This window comes from Schistocerca nitens, chromosome 1, assembly GCF_023898315.1.
Source record: "Schistocerca nitens isolate TAMUIC-IGC-003100 chromosome 1, iqSchNite1.1, whole genome shotgun sequence".
Lineage (NCBI taxonomy): Eukaryota > Metazoa > Arthropoda > Insecta > Orthoptera > Acrididae > Schistocerca > Schistocerca nitens.
The window spans coordinates 477718477-477738013 of record NC_064614.1 but is presented as its reverse complement, the minus strand read 5'-3'; the positions used below and the strand labels follow the sequence as shown (position 1 = coordinate 477738013).

General features: G+C 43.3%; 1 protein-coding gene across 8 annotated transcripts in view; it reads left to right on the top strand.

Annotated features, from left to right (window-relative positions):
- LOC126252056 (glutamate-gated chloride channel) overlaps nt 1–19537 on the top strand; it is a 712398-nt gene that overhangs the window by 603004 nt on the left and 89857 nt on the right. For all 8 annotated transcript variants that reach the window (XM_049952925.1, XM_049952916.1, XM_049952908.1 and 5 more), the window contains one exon: nt 4231–4664. In XM_049952925.1, coding sequence (XP_049808882.1) covers nt 4231–4664 — 434 coding nt within the window. The remainder of the gene's footprint in view (nt 1–4230; nt 4665–19537) is intronic.

Genomic DNA, 19537 nt, shown 5'->3' with positions numbered 1-19537 from the left:
AACTGCACGACAATACGGCAACTGCACGTCCACTGAGTAGCGACAGGTAGGCTTTTCAGATGAATCAATTTTTATGCTCCATGAGACAGATGGCTGTTGGCGTGTTCGGCGTGAAATGTTCAAAGCAAACACCCTGCAACAATCGTCGGAAGGGTCCATGCCGGAGAAATGGGCGTTGAGGTCTGGAGAATGTTTTAGTGAAATTCCCTGGCTGATCTCGTCATTCTGAAAGGTACAATGGATCAACACGAGTATGCATCTATCCTTGGGTACCATGTCGATCCCTGCACGCAGTTTGTTTCTTTCTCAGCACGATGGCATTTACCAGCAGGACAATGCGACGTGTCACACAGCTCGCAGGCTACGTACGTAGTTCGAAGAGCGCCAGAATGGGTTTGCCGCTTGCCCCGGCCATAAAACTCCCGTAATTTAATCCCAACCGAAAATCTGTAGGCTGTTCGCGCCATATGCCGGCCGCTGTGGCCGAGCAGTTCTAGGCGCTTCAGTCTGGAACCGCGCTGCTTTTACGGTCGCAAGTTCGAATCCTGCCTCGGGCATGGGTGTGTGTGATGTCCTTAGGTTAGTTAGGTTTAAGTAGTTCTAAGTCTAGGGGACTGATGACTTCAGATGTTATGTCCCATAGTGCTTAGAGCCATTTCAACCATTTGTTCGCGCGATGGATCCTCAACTGATAATCCTAGAGCAGCTGGCCACGACGCTGGACTCGTCATGGCTCCATATCCATTCCAGAACCTCACTGACTTTGTTCCTGCATGTCAGCGCTGCGATAGGTGGTTATCCAGGTTTTTAAGGGGTGGTCACATTAACGTAACTGGATCGTGTATTTCCTGCGTTAAGGTCATACCAGCATTATTTCCTGAACCCATGAAGGCTGCAAAAGACAACCTCCATATGTGAGGGCTTTGACTTAAAACTATACCGTATATGTCTCTTGTATAACGACCATGTCAACTCGACTCGACAGTTCGTAGTTACTGTGCGCAGGACGGTAGGGATAGGTCAATGATCGGATGGTTCCATCTGAAACATACGAGGGTGAGTCAAATGAAAACCTTAAATATTTTTGTGCAGAAGTGGTACAAAGCTGTATCACTTTTCAACATAAACTCCACCACTCTCAATTCAAGTCCTCCAGAGCTTACAAAATGCATAAATTCCTTTAGAAAAAAAATTCTTTTGGTAGTCCGCGCAACCACTCATACCCCGCGTGGCGTACCTTGACCCCAGTAACGATTCTTGCAAGGAAGCCATCACCTTCTCGTTCAAAACGCCGTAGAAGTTCTTCACAAGCATCAACACGTCGTTCTCCCATGTCAGGAGTCAGCTGCCGTGGCATCCACCTTGCAGGAACTTTGTGAAACTGGAGCCCCATCATGCACAGTATGGTGTGGTGACCCATGACTAATCTGTAAACATGCTGCAATGTCATTCAGTGTCACTCGGCTGTTTTCCTTCACTATGGCTTCAACTGATGCAATGTTCTGTGGAGTCACAACTCCTTGTGCCTGACCTGGACGAGGAGCATCTTCCACTGAAGTCACACCATTTGCGAACTTCATACTCCATTCGTAAACTTGCTGCTGTGACAAACATGCATCACCGTACTGAACCTTCATTAATCGATGAGTTTCAATAGGTTTCACACCTTCACTACCCAAAAACCGAATAACTGAACGCTGTTCTTCAATGGTGCAAGTGGGGCGGCCATCTTTATACTGACACTGCGACGGTATGTGCGCATCTGCACTATGCTGCCACCTACAGGCCATTCTGCACGCTGTTTGTAGCACACTTACCAACTTACAGGATAACGGCGCGAAATTTCGATTTGTTATTACAAATTTAAGGTTTTCATTTGACTCACCCTCGTACATACGCCCAGAAGTCAAGTAATGAAAAATGCGTTACCTGGTGTTTTCCGCGTTATGAACGAGCGTTCCTGACAGCAGCTACCAGAGCGAGCAGACCATAAGCACCACACACGATTGCAACAGACGAAACAAATATACATTTGCTGAACATTGCCTTGGTACACGTCATCCGACGGAATATAAAAACAAAGAGATTTTGACGTGCACTCCCCTTCCTGGGACAGTGCTATTAATGAATTTCAAGTGCCCTCATGAATAATGACACATACGTTTGCTTAAATTCTGCCTGGAGTCCTGCTCTCTTCCTGATCGCACAATAGAGAGACTGTTAGTACTACATACTCACTCGTTAATTAATATTTCGCTATCGATAACGACCGGTGTTGGGTATCTTTAGCTGTGTGGTGAAAACTGTTGTTTACAGTGTGTACATGTCTTTTGGTTCCCGGTTGATTTAACTCTAACTACGAAGGATTTAAGTTGCCAGGCATGAAATCTCTCGTTTTGTTTGTGCCTGTAGAAATATTGGTGCCTGACAAGGACGTTACCCGGATGCATTCCCAACTGTTATTTAAAGAGCTAGTTGTCTGTGAATAAGAGTTTACCGAATTCCTCTATCAAGAGGAAAAACCCCCCCCAGTGATGAAACTTATTTACATTAACCTACGAATTAATACGTTTTACCAATACTATAGCATTTCAAAGAAAATGGCCTAAAGGCACCCTCATGGCGTTTATCACATGATAAATCTCTCTTTCTCTCTCTCTCTCTCTCTCTCACTCACACTCACACACACACACACACACACACACACACACACACACACAAACACGAGTAGAGAGAGAGAAGGAGAAGAGAGATAGAGAGAGACAGACGGAAAATAGGAGGGGCAGAGAGAAAGTAAAGTATGATAGCCGACACTAAAGTTTCATACACATCAGAACACAATCTGATGACTTGTTCTTAAATGTTAGGTACATCACAAACGGCCCTCACAAGGTGACATCCCCAGCTGTGGGATAGACTTCTTGAAGCCATCTATATGGTAAGATAGATTAAGATCCCAAGTATCATACCTTGCAGCCATTCACCCTGCTAGGCCTCGTTAGCGAGCAACGAAATAAATAAATAAAGAACTTTGCGTGACGCTCTGTAACTTTAAAAATGTTATACGTACTGGTTTCGTAGCGTAATGGGTAGGGTAAGGCCCTCAAATACAATATGTTGTGGGCTTCAATCTCGTCAGGTATTTCAAATTTTTTAATTTTTTAATTTTTATCGAAATGAATGCTCATTAGTTTTATTCAATGACATATATGTAATTTTTTTGTTTCTATTTCTTTATCACATTATTTTAATCATCGTATCAACTTTTGCATTTGCTCTAATTTCTATTAAAATCATTCGTTTTTCACTTGGAACCTTTGGTCATATGAGTTTAACTAATTTTATGTATTAATTCCGATATCTTTTCTTTCGTTTTCATCCTCCTATATTTTCTGTCATGTTATTGCATTCGTTATAAATCTTCATCTGCTTTGTTTTGTCCACAGTGGAATAGGAATTTATGTTTTGAATGCTTGTATGACGTTTACCAAAACAAAATGCACATATCTTTCCGAAAAATACATTTTAACATCGTTGCACAGTCGATATAAATAGATTATTTCGTCTTTTGTTTTTTCAAACAACAGATCAGCATTTTCAAATCTTTGAGCATTTTAATAGATAAATAAATATAATTAGATTCACATTCACGAAACAGTCCGAGTGAAAAAAGAATGGCATAAAGAAGAAAATGAGAACAAATGGGAAAATTGATACAGTGATTAAAATGCTGTGTCAAGGGAACAGAAGTAAAAAAAAACCCAATTAATTAAATAAAAATAATGATCAAAGCTATTTTACAAAGCTTTAAATATAAAAAAGTATAAAACACCTGATGAGATTCGAGCCCGCAATGTACTGCATGTGAGACTTTATCCTCACCGTTACCACACACAAACAGACCGTAAAAGACAACTTAGTTAAAGCCATTGAGTATCATGCGACATTCTCATTGCTTTTTGTCGTCAATTACTCGCAAAGGAAGACCCACTGGGGTGAAGGGCTGCAAAGGTGACGTACTTGGGGGCTTAAACTACATCAACGTATAGATGGTTTCAAACAGTCTATCCCTCGCCCTATCAGAACAAATAGACGGTTTGTGAAATTAAAAATTTTAGTTCTGTCATCGTATAGAATATGCGGGCTTGCTTTGCTTATGTACGGCAATGGCAAATATTTCCGAGCGACTGTTTTCGCCTTCCTGAATGTGGGTATGTTTGCTTGTTGCAGGAGAGTACAGCTGCTTGAAGGTGGACCTGCTGTTCAAGCGCGAGTTCAGCTACTACCTGATCCAGATCTACATCCCGTGCTGCATGCTGGTGATAGTGTCGTGGGTGTCCTTCTGGCTCGATCAGAGCGCCATCCCGGCACGGGTGTCCCTAGGCGTGACCACGCTGCTCACCATGGCCACCCAGACGTCGGGCATCAACGCCTCCCTGCCCCCCGTGTCCTATACCAAAGCCATCGACGTGTGGACGGGCGTGTGCCTCACTTTCGTGTTCGGCGCGTTGCTCGAGTTCGCGCTCGTCAACTACGCGAGCCGCTCGGACATGCACCGCGAGAACATGAAGAAGCAGCGCCGCCAGGTTGAGCTGGAGCACGCCGCGCAGCTCGAGGCGGCCGCTGACCTGCTCGTGGAGGACGGCAGCACCACCTTTGCCATGGTAGGCACGCGCCCCTCCCACCGCGCCTCACACGTCCGATCAGTCAGACCTCGCGGACACGACCGTGTCCAAACGAAAAACAATTTACAAAGGCTGCACCTATCGTAGTGGTATCTTATAAGTAGGGCTGGGCAAACGATACGAGACTTAGAACAGGCCAGAGATTTCCCGATACGCCGCAGATCTTGATACTTCATCGAGCGCTGCTCGAAAAATCACGTGGCATTTCACTCGCCCGACACGAGTGCAAGCGATAAGCAAGAAATGCGATCTTCACACAACATGTTACGACTCTGCTTAAAATCTGACAATTTCGTGAAACACAAGCGGAAACAAAATTATATCCCAACACCTCACATACTGATGCTGTATTTGAATAAATCTACAACAACAGTTCTAGGATGTATGTATGCAGAGTGAAGCGACAAATGAAAAGTTGTACCAATTCGGGGATTCGGACCTTGGTCTCCTGTTCCCTGGACAGATGCGCTAACAACTTAAGCCACCCTACCACAGTAGCTTTGGACAACAGCACGGACTAGGCTACCTCGACTCCCTTCTCAATCGAAATTCCCACTCATGTGAATTTGGATTGAGGATGAAGGTGAGCTAGGGTAGTTCGTACCGTTGTGCAAAGCCACAGTGGCGTAGTGGCTAGCACATCTGACTAGCAGGAGAGCCGTGTTCGAAGCCTGGCCTTAGTACAAATTCACATTCGTATCTTCTGTCTGCATATATACATCAAAGGTGTTTGGGACTTGTAAAGGTCTCTGGAACCATATAGTTTCATTTGATTAAAAACACGAATTCATGTACAGTGTTTATGGATAAACGTAGCGTCTCACGAGGAACCGTCAGTATTAGAGGATATGACAGGAACGATTGTTCGAAGTAGAATTATCTACCAGGTCTGTAGAAGAGGTGTGTTTCACAGTAGCGAATTAGAACACGTGCTCATAGCGGTTAAGGTGTGCACTTTAGAGCCCATGTGTGCTGGATATTTTTTCTTGTTTTGGTCCATACTACCATCTCTCAGAATATGGAAAGCGAAGAGCTTCCATCAGAAGAGATTTGTCAGGCAGTATCGAAGATGAAGAAGTGCTCATTGCTCTTTAGGTATGCATTCTACAGCTCATGTTTACTAGACTCTTTTCGTTTCGAATGATAGTTCCCATCATGTCCCTAAATATTAACCATTCCTGCTGGGACACGCTGTATACTATTTGTAAGTAAAACTAGCAAAGGCAAATGTTCTCCCTCAAAAAAGACCACACGACCCCGAAATCAGTACATTAGTTTATTTGGTTATTAGAGACTATAATGATTTACCAAGTGTCTAGCAAGAGAGCATTTCTATCCCAGTTCACGTAGTAGGATAAAATAAAAAGAAGTTACCAGCTTTTAATCAGCTTGAAAACAAGATGGTAACATTCCTACGCGACAAGGAATAAAATTTATTATGAATTAAATGCCTAATAAATGAAATAATCTGTTATTATCGTGAGAATAAATTACAGCTGCAAGCTCCGTCGTGACGCTAGTAGTAATAGACGTCAGTAAATAATGGGACGAGCGAAAGCTCGTGAACTGGACTGAATCGTGATTGCGATTTGTTATTTATTTATAAGTTGTTGTTTTTACATATGGCCAACGGCCTTGCCGCAGTGGTGACACCGGTTCCCGTCAGGTCACCGAAATTAAGCGCTGTCGGACTTGGCTAAACCTTGGCTGGGTAACCGTCCGGTCTGCCAAGCACCGCTGACAAGCGGGGTGCACTCAGTCCTCGTGAGGCAAATTGAGGAGCTAAGTGATTGAGAAGTAGCGTCCGATCGCGAAGACTGACAATGGCCGGGAGAGGGATGTGATGATCTCAGCCCCCTCCATAACCGCATCCAGTGACACCTTAAGGCAATGGTCAGTACCGTTGTGTCTCCAGAGATCTGTTCGGACGGAGTTTTGCTTAGTTTGGAGTTTTTACATATGAACTGTACCATAGAAGGCTATGCAGTCCGCGTTTCACAGTTATTTTTATTATTAAAATACATAGAACATACCATAGAACCTACCCTAAAACACAGAGAACATACCCTAAGACACATTGTGGAGATGGTGCGAAGTCGCAAGATCACGGATCAGTGGGGAACTCAAACATAGCGCAAGATTTCCTGCGCTATGACGTAAACTGCTCGTGCCATTCAAGTCGTACTCAAGCACAGCACTGCTTATAAAATGCTGATACCACTTCGTCAACCCCTCAGCCCACCCATACACACATACTCTAATTCATGACCCACAGAAATATTCCCGCGTGTTCAGTCGAGTTGACGATTCTATGGAATCGTCAATCTGGCAGAACACCTTGGCCTCCACTTCTGTATGATCTACGAACAATGGTTAGAGCTTAGCCTCGCGGATGGGCTAGGAGTGAACCGTAGCTTCTTGTAGGAATTTTCCTGACATTAGTTTCGAGTAATTTAGCATAACCACTAAAAACGTAATTCAGGTTGGTCAGAACTGATTTCGAATCTTCGGAGACCACAAAACTGCCTTCCTGGGCGTTTCCGGAATGGTATTAGAAAGTTCAACTTCCGGTGTCTGTTCTGTAGAGGGATAGACATAATTAAACCTTTTCAAACAATATCGCTTAAGGAGTTGTTGGTATGTGATGTCCTATAAATGCCTGGTTCAGATGAGAGTTCTTATTGCCATGAAATTGTTCGGAACGGAAGGTCATGACGAAGAAGGGAAAAAGAACTACTCGTTGTATGCTACAGAAAGACTTAAACGAAAAATTGTTCGTTAGAGTCGGATCACTAGCACAGTTGGATGACGATTGTGGCCTAACGGAGTGAACCATCACAGTGTCATCTAAAACACGGAAAACAAGAAATACGATGGCCTTGCGGGAATGTGAAACTCGCTCTTCCGGCATCAAAGTCTTAACCAATGCACCACCTCGCTCTTTCCACCGCTGTAAGTCTCTTCATCGGTGGGTAAACAGACAAAGGATTATATCAATCATAAAGAAGCAGACCTGAGACATAAAACCTTCGTCAAAGCGTCAATGAGCTTATTAGGTCTGTGATGGAAGAACAGTAAATAGAAAACGATTTTTTAAGTTATTTTTACGAAAACGTAAGAAAAGGGCATATTCAATTACCCGTTCTGTTATTTGCTAATATCCGAGTGTATAAGGTACATGCTGCGGGATGAAGTAGTTAAGACTAAATGAAAAAGATAGCTGGCAATGGACATAAATGGAGAGGTGCACTATAAAAATCTTATGCTTTACGACTAAAACAACATATCTTATTCAAGGGGACCGTTTTGTAAAAAAAGTAATATTGTTTGTCTGTATGCTTAAAGCACCAGTTAGGACTAAATCAGTACGGTAGGGGGGCCTACAGCCAGAGCCAGTCCAAAGGAGGCTTGCTGGTTGAAATAGTAAAGTATTCGTTGCGTGCCATTCTTACTAGCTTGATAGCGCATTCGTCAGTGTCCATTATGATCACGCCAGTCCCATGGACATAGAGGTCTTTTGATATGGCGCAAATACGGGGAATGTCAGTCGAGATAATTTAACTCGTAGACCTTTTATACAAAAAGTAGCCCTTACTGCATGTCACCACCACTACAGGTCAGGAAGAACAGTATTCACCGAAACATGAATACATGTATTTTTCGCTCCTCGAAGAGATGCGGCACTTTCCAATATAAGTCACTCTCAATATATACGTACACCTCCTGTCACATTCACCAGTCAATTGACAAAGAAAGGTAAGAACGGAATTCGAAAGAATTACAATAACCGAACTAATAGCATGGCATGATTTTTGCGTTGACTAACAAGTTTTTGTGTGTCAGTTTTGCTAACAATTTCATGCGCATGAAAGTTACCGTGATTGAAGTAAATGTGTAGAACGCACGCAGTTTTTGCTTTACGGCCGTTCTCGGTAAAATGACAGATACCTGTTTGTCTTCTTTCAGAAATTTGGAGAAAATGAAACAGGAAACTAATTTTTGTTATTATCTGAATGGATGTCGTACGTTCACTAGAAAAGAATTTACTTTCGGCATAACCGAGAAGGAATGTTGCTATGTACTTCCAAACCTTCTGGAATTCGGATTAAGATAGCAGCATTTAGGGAAATCACTGGAAAGCCCGCGGCTCCTGTATGCGAGTCTAACACCTAAAACAGGACGCTACCTCGCTCGACAGGTCTATCATTTTTCCTTCTTCGGGTAGCAGAATATTACAAACCTCACAAACGGCCTTAATTTCAAACGATAGTAATTTTTCTGCACTTACGTGGACTTCTCATTTTCATTAAATATACAGTAATTGCATTGTGTTAGGGCATGGGAGTGTAATATTCTTACAGTGACTCGGTGTTAATGGTCTCGTAATTATTTACCAGTTTCTGTACCACGGCGCCGTCATAGATCACATCGAGGAGAAAATCTGTCACATGAGATAAGAAATCTGTTCCAGAAACGCAACAAAGAATCGGTTCACACGTAACTAATATTTCTTACCCGTAATCGATTGACGGAACTTGTATGTGTTATGCACTATTTCGCCACAGTATACCGACTAATCGCGCGGTTGTTGTCGAGAACGGCAATACGCGGTTCATGCTTCCGCGTGAAGACTGCCGTGGGCAGAAGAGCGGTGAAGGAAAGTCAGCGCCGTCTCCTTCCTGCAGTTCAAAAATGGTTCAAATGGCTCTAAGCACTATGGGACTCAACATCTAAGGTCATCAGTCCCATAGACTTAAAACTGATTAAACATAACTAACCTAAGGACATCACACACATCCATGCCCGAGGCAGGATTCGAACCTGCGACCGTAGCAGTCGCGCGGTTCCGGACTGCGCGCCTAGAACCGCGAGACCACCGCGGCCGGCCCTTCCTGCAGTGCTGGCACATTCGTCTATGTTTTGTTCTTGCGTGTACGAAAGCAGAAGTGAATCACACGGAAGTATTGGCAGCGTTCGGAGACATAAGACTACATTCCAAGTAGTGCCGATTTTCTTCTCTTCTGGAATATCACCAAAAAGATCAACTTATCGTGGTCAAACAGCAATATGTAATATCCATTGAGTAGAAAATTATGAATGAAGTTTGTAACAAGTATAGATACAGTTCATATGTACTTTGCAGGTACTTAAAGAGACCTTCGCCTGCATTAAGTGTCTCAGTAAATGAAAATCAAGTCACCCAGCAGTTCAGATTCTATATCGAATTGTATGCCCTCTCGTTACTGGTTTCATGAGGTGGTTCATTGGTTCGAGGAAGATACGAACTTAACGTTTGGCTACAGCACAGTGGCTAACAAAGCACAACATTGTAATGAGCCTTGGAATAAATATGTGGTTCCTCCTAACTGACGAGGAGAACACGGCAAGCACCATAACACGATTTTCCAGAAATTTCGCTCCGTGGAAGAGGGGTCAAAATAAGCGAAAACCTGTCTTGGCTTCTTTGTGGATACTCGACTGTTTCTGAAAAAGCGACAAAGTTTTCGAGGTATTTTACATATAATGTATGTACCTTTCATCGGTCGCTGTTCTCAGATGTAATGGTGGCGCTGTGGGTAGCGTCGCTAAATCTTAATTTTGCGCTCCATGTTCTAAACCCGATTATTACTTTTATTTTTGTTTTTCAATTATATACCCATGTCTGGAGAAGAGTACTACATGAATGTTTTCTAGTGTATACTGATATTCCTTATTCGTCTACTAATTGTATGTCAGATCAACGAGTTAAAAAAAAGAGTAAACATTATTTGAAATTGTTTTCAGTGAAATTCCTGTAGTGTATGTTGATTCATAATCAACTGCAAGCGTCAGTTTTCGTAAAAGTTATCCGTTATGCAAGATTTACCGCGAAATTTTCCCACCGTGTGAATACCAATACTAACGACGTTTCTTTCCCAAATGAAATTGGTTGGTTGGTTGGTTGGTTCGGGTGGTGGGGCCAAACAGCGAGGTCAGCGGTCCCATTGGGTTAGCGAAGTATGGACAAGGAGGTCGGGCGTGCCCTTTCAAAGGAACCTTCACCGCATTTGCCTGAAGGGATCTAGGGAAATCAAGGAAAACCTAAATCAGGATGGCCGGAGGCAGGTTTGAAGCGTCGCCCTCCCGATTGGGACTTCAGTGTGCTAACCACTGCACCACCTTGCTCGGTCCAGAATGAAATTCATACCAAGGTATCTAACTGTGGCAAACCTGCCTTTGCGCGATGCTCGTGGTGTTCGAAATACCTTCATTTCGAATTCTTTTACGATCGGTAACATCATCCACGGGAATGCACCAAATTTTCCTGAAGAATAAACGTATGAATAAAATGTAAAAAAGAACATAAGAATTAATATGAGAATGAAATATCAGAAAATGAAAATTTAAAAGACTGTATGCTCTCAACATACCATACACATATATTACATAATAAATCTGTTACACTTATTGTGAAATCCAGTTGTAATGTTACATTTGATATAACACCCTTTTATCTCATAATTTGATAAGAAACATTCATTAGTAACCTTCTACGGACATGAGTAGATAAATGAAATCAATAAAAATGAAATAAAATAAATTAAACAGTAATCGGGTTTCAAAGAATCGGAGTAAAATTAAAAGCTGCGACGCTAAGCACTGAGCCACAATTTCGCCTGAGGATATCGCGCGGTAAAAGACACATTAAGTACCTCGAAAATATCTCGAACACTGTCCGTCATTTTTTCAGGAACGGTAGATTATCTACGAATAATCCGAGCGAAATTCCTGTGAAATCGGATGATGGGACTTGCCGTGTTCTCGTGACAATAATAACTCAAGTAGCCGGGTTGCGGTAGTCATTACGATTCAGGAAGGCTTACTATTTCACATTCCAGGACGTTCATTACAGTAAGCAGGAATGTGTGCGCAATTTTATCACGTAGCGCTTTTCGCGGTTCTCTTTTGCCTGATAATTCCGGTTAATAAGATAATTCGAAGATGCCGCAATTTAGAATACGCGTGTAAACCAGCGAAATGCGGTAAAAAGGGAGCTACTATTCTTGAACAATTCGGTGTCTAGTTAATGCTGCTAGTCGTACAAAAGCGGAAGCATTTCCGTCAAAGCAGAGCGCGCGCAGTAACCGTGTTGCGGCAGTTATGCAGGAGAGCGCGGGTAGCGTTATTGGGTTAGGCGCCAGCAGGGAGAGCTCCGCCGCCCCCGCCCTACCCCCCCCCCCCCCCCTGCCACCCACGCAGAGGGACGCTCGTGCCGAGACGGCCTTCTTTTTGGTGCTAACCGAGTTGCGCGGGCGCCCGCCGTGGCCGAGGCGAGCGGCGCGGCTCGACCACGGTCGGGCGCCCAACCCCCGCCACCAGCTGGCAGCACCGAACAGGTAAGTGCGCGCCCAGCGGCCGGCGGAGAAACAGCGTCGCCTGGTATCGCTCGCACTCACCCTGCAAGCACACACGTTCCAAGCTGCTGATGGGGGACGATGCATCACAGCCAAGATGTTTCTACCAGAGTCTCCACAACACCTTCATGAATTGTTGACCAAATCTTGTCTATATAGATCTTTATGTAGTATAGAAATATATGTATGTATGTATTTTACACATCTCCTCCTAAGCGACTGGACCAGTTTCAACCAAATTAGGTAATATATAATTTACCATCTGGAAAGAAACACTGTGTAAATAAGAACCACTTGCCTTCCGTAGTGGTGCCGGTGTGGTTGGAAATGACTTGATACAGAAGCATAACTAAGGAATATCTAGACCAGTATAAGCCACATCTTGTATATGTATGCTCGTTATTTGTATAAAAATAATATGTGGGTAATATATCCTTAGTTCCCATCCATAGGAGTGGGTATGAGGATAAGAAGCAATGACTTGCAAAAATAATCAATAATAATCTATATTAGTGATGCACCCACAGTTTTTGGGTTGTTAGGCACGCTGGTGACAGCATCGACAACGTGTGTGTGTTTGTGTGTGTGTGTGTGTGTGTGTGTGTGTGTGTGTGTGTGTGTGTGCGTGTGCAGGGGGAGGGAGTGCTAAAACAGTGATGACGTATCAAAGCAGACTGGGCACATGTATCGCTTGCAACATGGAAAAACATTACTGTGACACTAAGACCCTCCTTAACACCTCTACAGCTGAGAGTGGGGTGGAAAGGGTGACATGCAAGTATAACTTAAGGACGCCTGGAACAATTTCAGAGAGTGGGGTGGAAGGGGTGACATGCAAGTATAACTTAAGGACGCCTGGAACAATTTCAACCAAATTTGACATATCTACATATTCACGGATACTCTGCAAATCACACTTAAATGCCTGGCAGAGGGTTCATCGAACCATCTTCACAGTAATTCTCTACTACCCCATTATCGCACGGCGCGCGAAAAAAAAAAAAAAAAAAAAAAAAACGAACACATCTTTTCGTGAGAGCTCTGGTTTCCCTTATTTTATTATGATAATCGTTTCTCTCCACGTAGTTCGGCGTCAGGAAGATATTTTCGCATTCGGAGGAGAAAGTTGACGGTTGAAATTTTGTGTGATGATTCCGCCGCAACGAAAAACGTCTTCGCTTTAGTGGTGTCCACCCCAAGTCCTGTAAAGCGTAGTGCAGGGCAGTCTCTGTAGTAGACCTGTTACATTTTCTAAGCGTTCTGCCAATAAGACGCAGTATTTTGTTTGCCTTCCCCACAGCATTTTCTGCGTATTCTTTCCAATTTAAATTATTCTTGATTGCAATTCCTAGGTAATTAGTTGAATTTACGGCCTGACGGAAATATCACGTAACCGAAGTTTAATGGATTCGTTGGTCCGCCCCCGATAGCTGAGGATTGTCAATCCTCTGGGCCCGGGTTCCATTTCCGGCTGGGTCGGGGAATTTTCTCCGCCCAGGGGCTGGGTGTTGTGCTGTCATCATCATCCTATCATCCTCATCGACTGCAGGTCGCCAAAGTGGCGTCAAATTGGAAGACCGACACCCGGCGAACGGCCTGCCCGACGGGTGGCCCTAGCCATACGATTAAATTAAAAACGAATTCGTTTTAGCGCCCATGTGGATGATCTCACACTTTTCAGTATTTAGGGTCAACTGCCAATTTACGCATCATTCAGATATCTTTCCTAAATCGTTTTGCAATTTTTTTAAATCTGATTTTACTAGACGATAAGCGAGAGCATCATTTGCAAACAACCTAAGACGGTTGCTCAGATTGTCTCCTAAATCGTTTATATAGATAAGGAACAGCAGAGGGCCTATGACACTATCTTTGGGAATGCCAGAAATCACTTTTGTTTTACTCGATGACTTTCCGTCAGTTACAACGAACTGTAACTTCTCTGACAGGAAATCACGAATCCAGTCACGTAACTGAGACGATATTCCATAAGCACGCAATTTCACTGCAAGACACTTGTGTAGCACAGTGTCAAAAGCGTTTTGGAAATCTAGAAATAAGGAATCAATTTTCAGTACCTTGTTAGTATCACTCAACACTTCGTGTGTGTAAAGAGGTAGTTGTGTTTCACAAGAACGATGTTTTCTAAATCCACGTTGACCGTGTGTCAATAGACCGTTCTCTTCGAGCTAATTCATAATGTTGGAACACAACATATGTTCCAAAAACCTGCTGCATATCGACGTTAATAATGTGCGCCTGTAATTTAGTGGATTACTCATACTATCTTTTTTTGAATATTGGTGTCATGTATAGTTGACTCATTTTTTGTGGCAGGAAGGTAAACCTACTACCCTTAGCGGTTGGGATGAGAAGAGGTTGATATGTAAAAATGTTCTAAAATGGCCTGTTGATATTTCTTTGTTGTATTTATCTGAATGGTATACTTTAAATGTATGAAACATACACTCCTGGAAATTGAAATAAGAACACCGTGAATTCATTGTCCCAGGAAGGGGAAACTTTATTGACACATTCCTGGGGTCAGATACATCACATGATCACACTGACTGAACCACAGGCACATAGACACAGGCAACAGAGCACGCACAATGTCGGTACTAGTACAATGTATATCCACCTTTCGCAGCAATGCAGGCTGCTATTCTCCCATGGAGACGATCGTAGAGATGCTGGATGTAGTCCTGTGGAACGGCTTGCCATGCCATTTCCACCTGGCGCCTCAGTTGGACCAGCGTTCGTGCTGGACATGCAGACCGCGTGAGACGACGCTTCATCCAGTCCCAAACATGCTCAATGGGGGACAGATCCGGAGATCTTGCTGGCCAGGGTAGTTGACTTACACCTTCTAGAGCACGTTGGGTGGCACGGGATACATGCGGACGTGCATTGTCCTGTTGGAACAGCAAGTTCCCTTGCCGGTCTAGGAATGGTAGAACGATGGGTTCGATGACGGTTTGGATGTACCGTGCACTATTCAGTGTCCCCTCGACGATCACCAGTGGTGTACGGCCAGTGTAGGAGATCGCTCCCCACACCATGATGCCGGGTGTTGGCCCTGTGTGCCTCGGTCGTATGCAGTCCTGATTGTGGCGCTCACCTGCACGGCGCCAAACACGCATAAGACCATCATTGGCACCAAGGCAGAAGCGACTCTCATCGCTGAAGACGACACGTCTCCATTCGTCCCTCCATTCACGCCTGTCGCGACACCACTGGAGGCGGGCTGCACGATGTTGGGGCGTGAGCGGAAGACGGCCTAACGGTGTGCGGGACCGTAGCCCAGCTTCATGGAGACGGTTGCGAATGGTCCTCGCCGATACCCCAGGAGCAACAGTGTCCCTAATTTGCTGGGAAGTGGCGGTGCGGTCCCCTACGGCACTGCGTAGGATCCTACGGTCTTGGCGTGCATCCGTGCGTCGCTGCGGTCCGGTCCCAGGTCGACGGGCACGTGCACCTTCCGCCGACCACTGGCGACAACATCGATGTACTGTGGAGACCTCACGCCCCACGTGTTGAGCAATTCGGCGGTACGTCCACCCGGCCTCCCGCATGCCCACTATACGCCCTCGCTCAAAGTCCGTCAACTGCACATACGGTTCACGTCCACGCTGTCGCGGCATGCTACAAGTGTTAAAGACTGCGATGGAGCTCCGTATGCCACGGCAAACTGGCTGACACTGACGGCGGCGGTGCACAAATGCTGCGCAGCTAGCGCCATTCGACGGCCAACACCGCGGTTCCTGGTGTGTCCGCTGTGCCGTGCGTGTGATCATTTCTTGTACAGCCCTCTCGCAGTGTCCGGAGCAAGTATGGTGGGTCTGACACACCGGTGTCAATGTGTTCTTTTTTCCATTTCCAGGAGTGTAATTTGTCTCTTCTTTGTGCCGTTCAGTGCGCCAACCAAATTTTGTGTTTACATGACTCACTGCCTGCACAAAATACTATCGGGACAACCTGACTCTACCACCCCAGGGCTGGGGTGGGAGTGATAGGCTGTGGCATGCAAAAATATTCGATAACGACCGATGTTACTAGCGAGTGCATGGTCTTCGGGCTCACTAGACTCACTGGCAGTCTTCCGGATGACTCTTCACTCCTAGGGGTAACATATCAGTACATATCCGTAAAGCCTGCAGAAATTTCTACCAGGCATGACACTCGAATCACATGCTGTCCGGAGAAAAATACTCTGACACTAAGACATCTTCAGCATTAGTGTGGCTGCGTTTTGGGGTGTAAAGAGGTGACACGAAAGCATAGCTCAGGAATGGCTGGAACAATTTCAACCAAATTTGCTGTTCACAGGACTCATTCTTTGTATAAATATACTGATGGTGTAAGATACCTTGACGACACCTAGCAATGGAGATGACGTTGAGAAGGGGTGACTTGTAACATGCCTGAAAACGACCTGTTGATATTAATTTCCTGTGTTTAGGTAACTTGACATACTTCAAATGGGTAAGGGACAGACAAATGAAGACGAGACAGATGGAAAAAGTAAATAAACTGTTTATTATTTCAAAATTAAGCGCCATAACTGTTAATACGTTTATCCCACTGTAAGACAAGACGGTCAGCGCCTTCATGAAACACTGCGGTTGTTGTCTACGGAACCATGGCTGTACCCAGGTGTGCACCACTTTGTCCAAAGCAATTCAACGGCCACTGATGATCTTCATTAGGGGTCCAAAAAATGTGGAAATTGCGTGATATATGTGGCTGTCGCTTTAACTCGGACGAAGAGATGCACGCCTGGCTACAATCATGGTTCCGTAAGTAGCTGAAAACATTTTTCCCTAAATGCATTGAGTGTCTCACAATGGGATAAATATATTAACAATTATGGCGATTACTTTTGAACTAATTAACAGATTACGTACTTTTTCCCATCTCTCTTGTTTTCATTTGAATGCCTCTTATTCTAAGCGCAATCTGTGTGTTATTTGTGTTTTTCAATGTGTCAACCAGATACGCGTGGATGTGTGTACAAAAGTGTGTGAAATACGTTAAATATATGATAAATATTCATATACGTGAAGTATATATGACATATGCGTACGCCCGTGGACAAAATACTAGTTACCAATAAATATGGAAGAAATGTTTGCTATCAACTCCACGGCTCTCTTTTTTTTTAATCAAGTACCGTCTATAAATTTATTTTTGTTTCTGGACAGTTTACTACGCCACAGCACATTGGTTAACCAACTGTCAAAGAAAAACTTCATTTGAACTCTTGGTTTGCTGATAACGCTTAAAAATATTTCTGAAATACAGTCTCGACCGTCTTAAAGTCTCTTTCTATTACTTTCGAGTGATACTGTCCTCTCATGATCTGGGTCTAATTTTTAAACACAGTAAAGAGTACTCATGATCTGGGTCTAATTTTTAAACACAATAAAGAGTCTGCCCATACGCGATGCATTTGAGAGGGGGTTATTTGGGTGCAGTCTCTTTAGAACCAAAAAAAAAAAAAAAAAAAAAAAAAATAAAATAAAATAAAATAAAATAAAATAAAATAAAATAAAAATAAAAATAAAAATGAACATCAGTGCCATGCAATAGGCACATGAACCAAGTTTTGTAATTAATCTTTGCTTTCTATGTTTCTATGTTCAGAATCCATGATGTTAACTAACTGACTAGATTATATGAACCTGTGGAAATGACTAGTATCTCGCGAAAGACTATGCATTTCTCAGGTGAAAGGAAAAATACTATTCTTAATATTTTATGTGGCTAAGTGTAGAAAACAATTTACTATACATTTACATCTGCACTCCTTAAGCCAACGTATGACCGTACATAACCTGCCAAGGTCATTATGCTCTCTGCCTTTACAACTTTGTACCAGCTCGAACTTCTGTATTTATACCATCGGTGTCATTACGCGAGATTCGTATGTTTCGTGATTCGTTTTGGAACGTGGGTTCAGAAAGGTTTGAAATTAACGCTCTGTATGAACGCAGCATATTTCTTGTAGCACTTCCCGTATGAGATTGCTACACATTTGTCTGACGTTCTCGCACTGCCTAAACTAACTCGTAAAGAAATGCATGATCCAGTTTCTAATTTTCTCTCTCTCTACTGCCAATCCAATTTGTCGGGTAGTATACTGTCGAGCATCTTTAAAAAAACAGCATCCATCATCGCGAATGAAATAAAATTCCTTACGATACCTCCGGTAAAACCCTGACATCCACATTTCACACGTATGGATTTATACAGTTCTTCTACCTTAAACCTCTCCGGTCAAATACTTACTCGTAGATACAGTCTTTTCACTAAGCGCTGATCATATGCAAATATTCTTGCATGCCATAATAATTTTTTTAACGACAAAAACTCCCTGCACTTAACTACATAGCCTAAGAGTAACCCTAAGTTAAAACACAGTGCTGGACAGAATTAGAGCAACAGGGATCCGATATGACATGTAACGTTGTAATTCCTTCTATTTTACGCCAACATTATTCCATTAGGAAATTCAGTTGATGATACCGCTAATTCGACATTTTTCAGGGAGAGATCAATGTTACGCTTAGAATTCTCTTGCCCCTTCCTTTTATGGCAGGGAAGAAGTGATTTATGCCGTGTTGGCGGCCTGTAATAATGTCTTGACTACAATAAAAAAATTAATGTGTTGAGTGTTTTATCAAATCTGGCACTTACAGAGCAGAAATCATTAGCCCACAACCTTTTTTTCCGCAGATATGGTTAATTTACTTGTAAGAACCTCAAAGTTATAATGTTACTGTCAGTTCCCTTAAAGTTCAGTTTTAACACACCGTAATGATACTCTAACAATTGTGGTTCTTCAGTGCAAGAACGACACAAAATTTCTGTCGTGGACGTAGGTCATAAACCTTGACATCTCGCAAAGGAAAGTGTGCTCAGCTGGATTGGATCTCCAACTGTTATTTGTTGGCATCTGCTTATTTTCTACATTTAGATAAATCAAGTGCTAGGAAAAAAAAGTGCTAGGAGGGACCACCATATGGTGAAAAATTGCTCTCTGTTGGACTTACAACATAGAGGACCTGTTTTTGCTCTAATAGAGCTTTTTAACTTTGGAGATAGCAGTCCACGATATTCTACAGCACTGAAGACTGAATTAGTTTGCCTTTTGCGTGTAACGCGTTATTAGTTCTTACAGACATACCACACTGAGAATCATCACGAATATACCAGATAGGTTCCGGGTTGGAAGTTTGTGCAGATGAGTCCATCAAGTCTTTTCATCGATCCACGGTGCAATTATCCTCGCTACAAGCGAGAAGGTATGCTTTCAATTTATTGACGTCTAGTAGAAGGCGCGCTGTTGTCTAAAACGATTTCATAAAGACATGTATACATTTTTATCGAGGGAGACTAACTGCCACAACTCAGACAGGAAGAAATGGCTCCACACTATCACACCGCTTCCAGCGA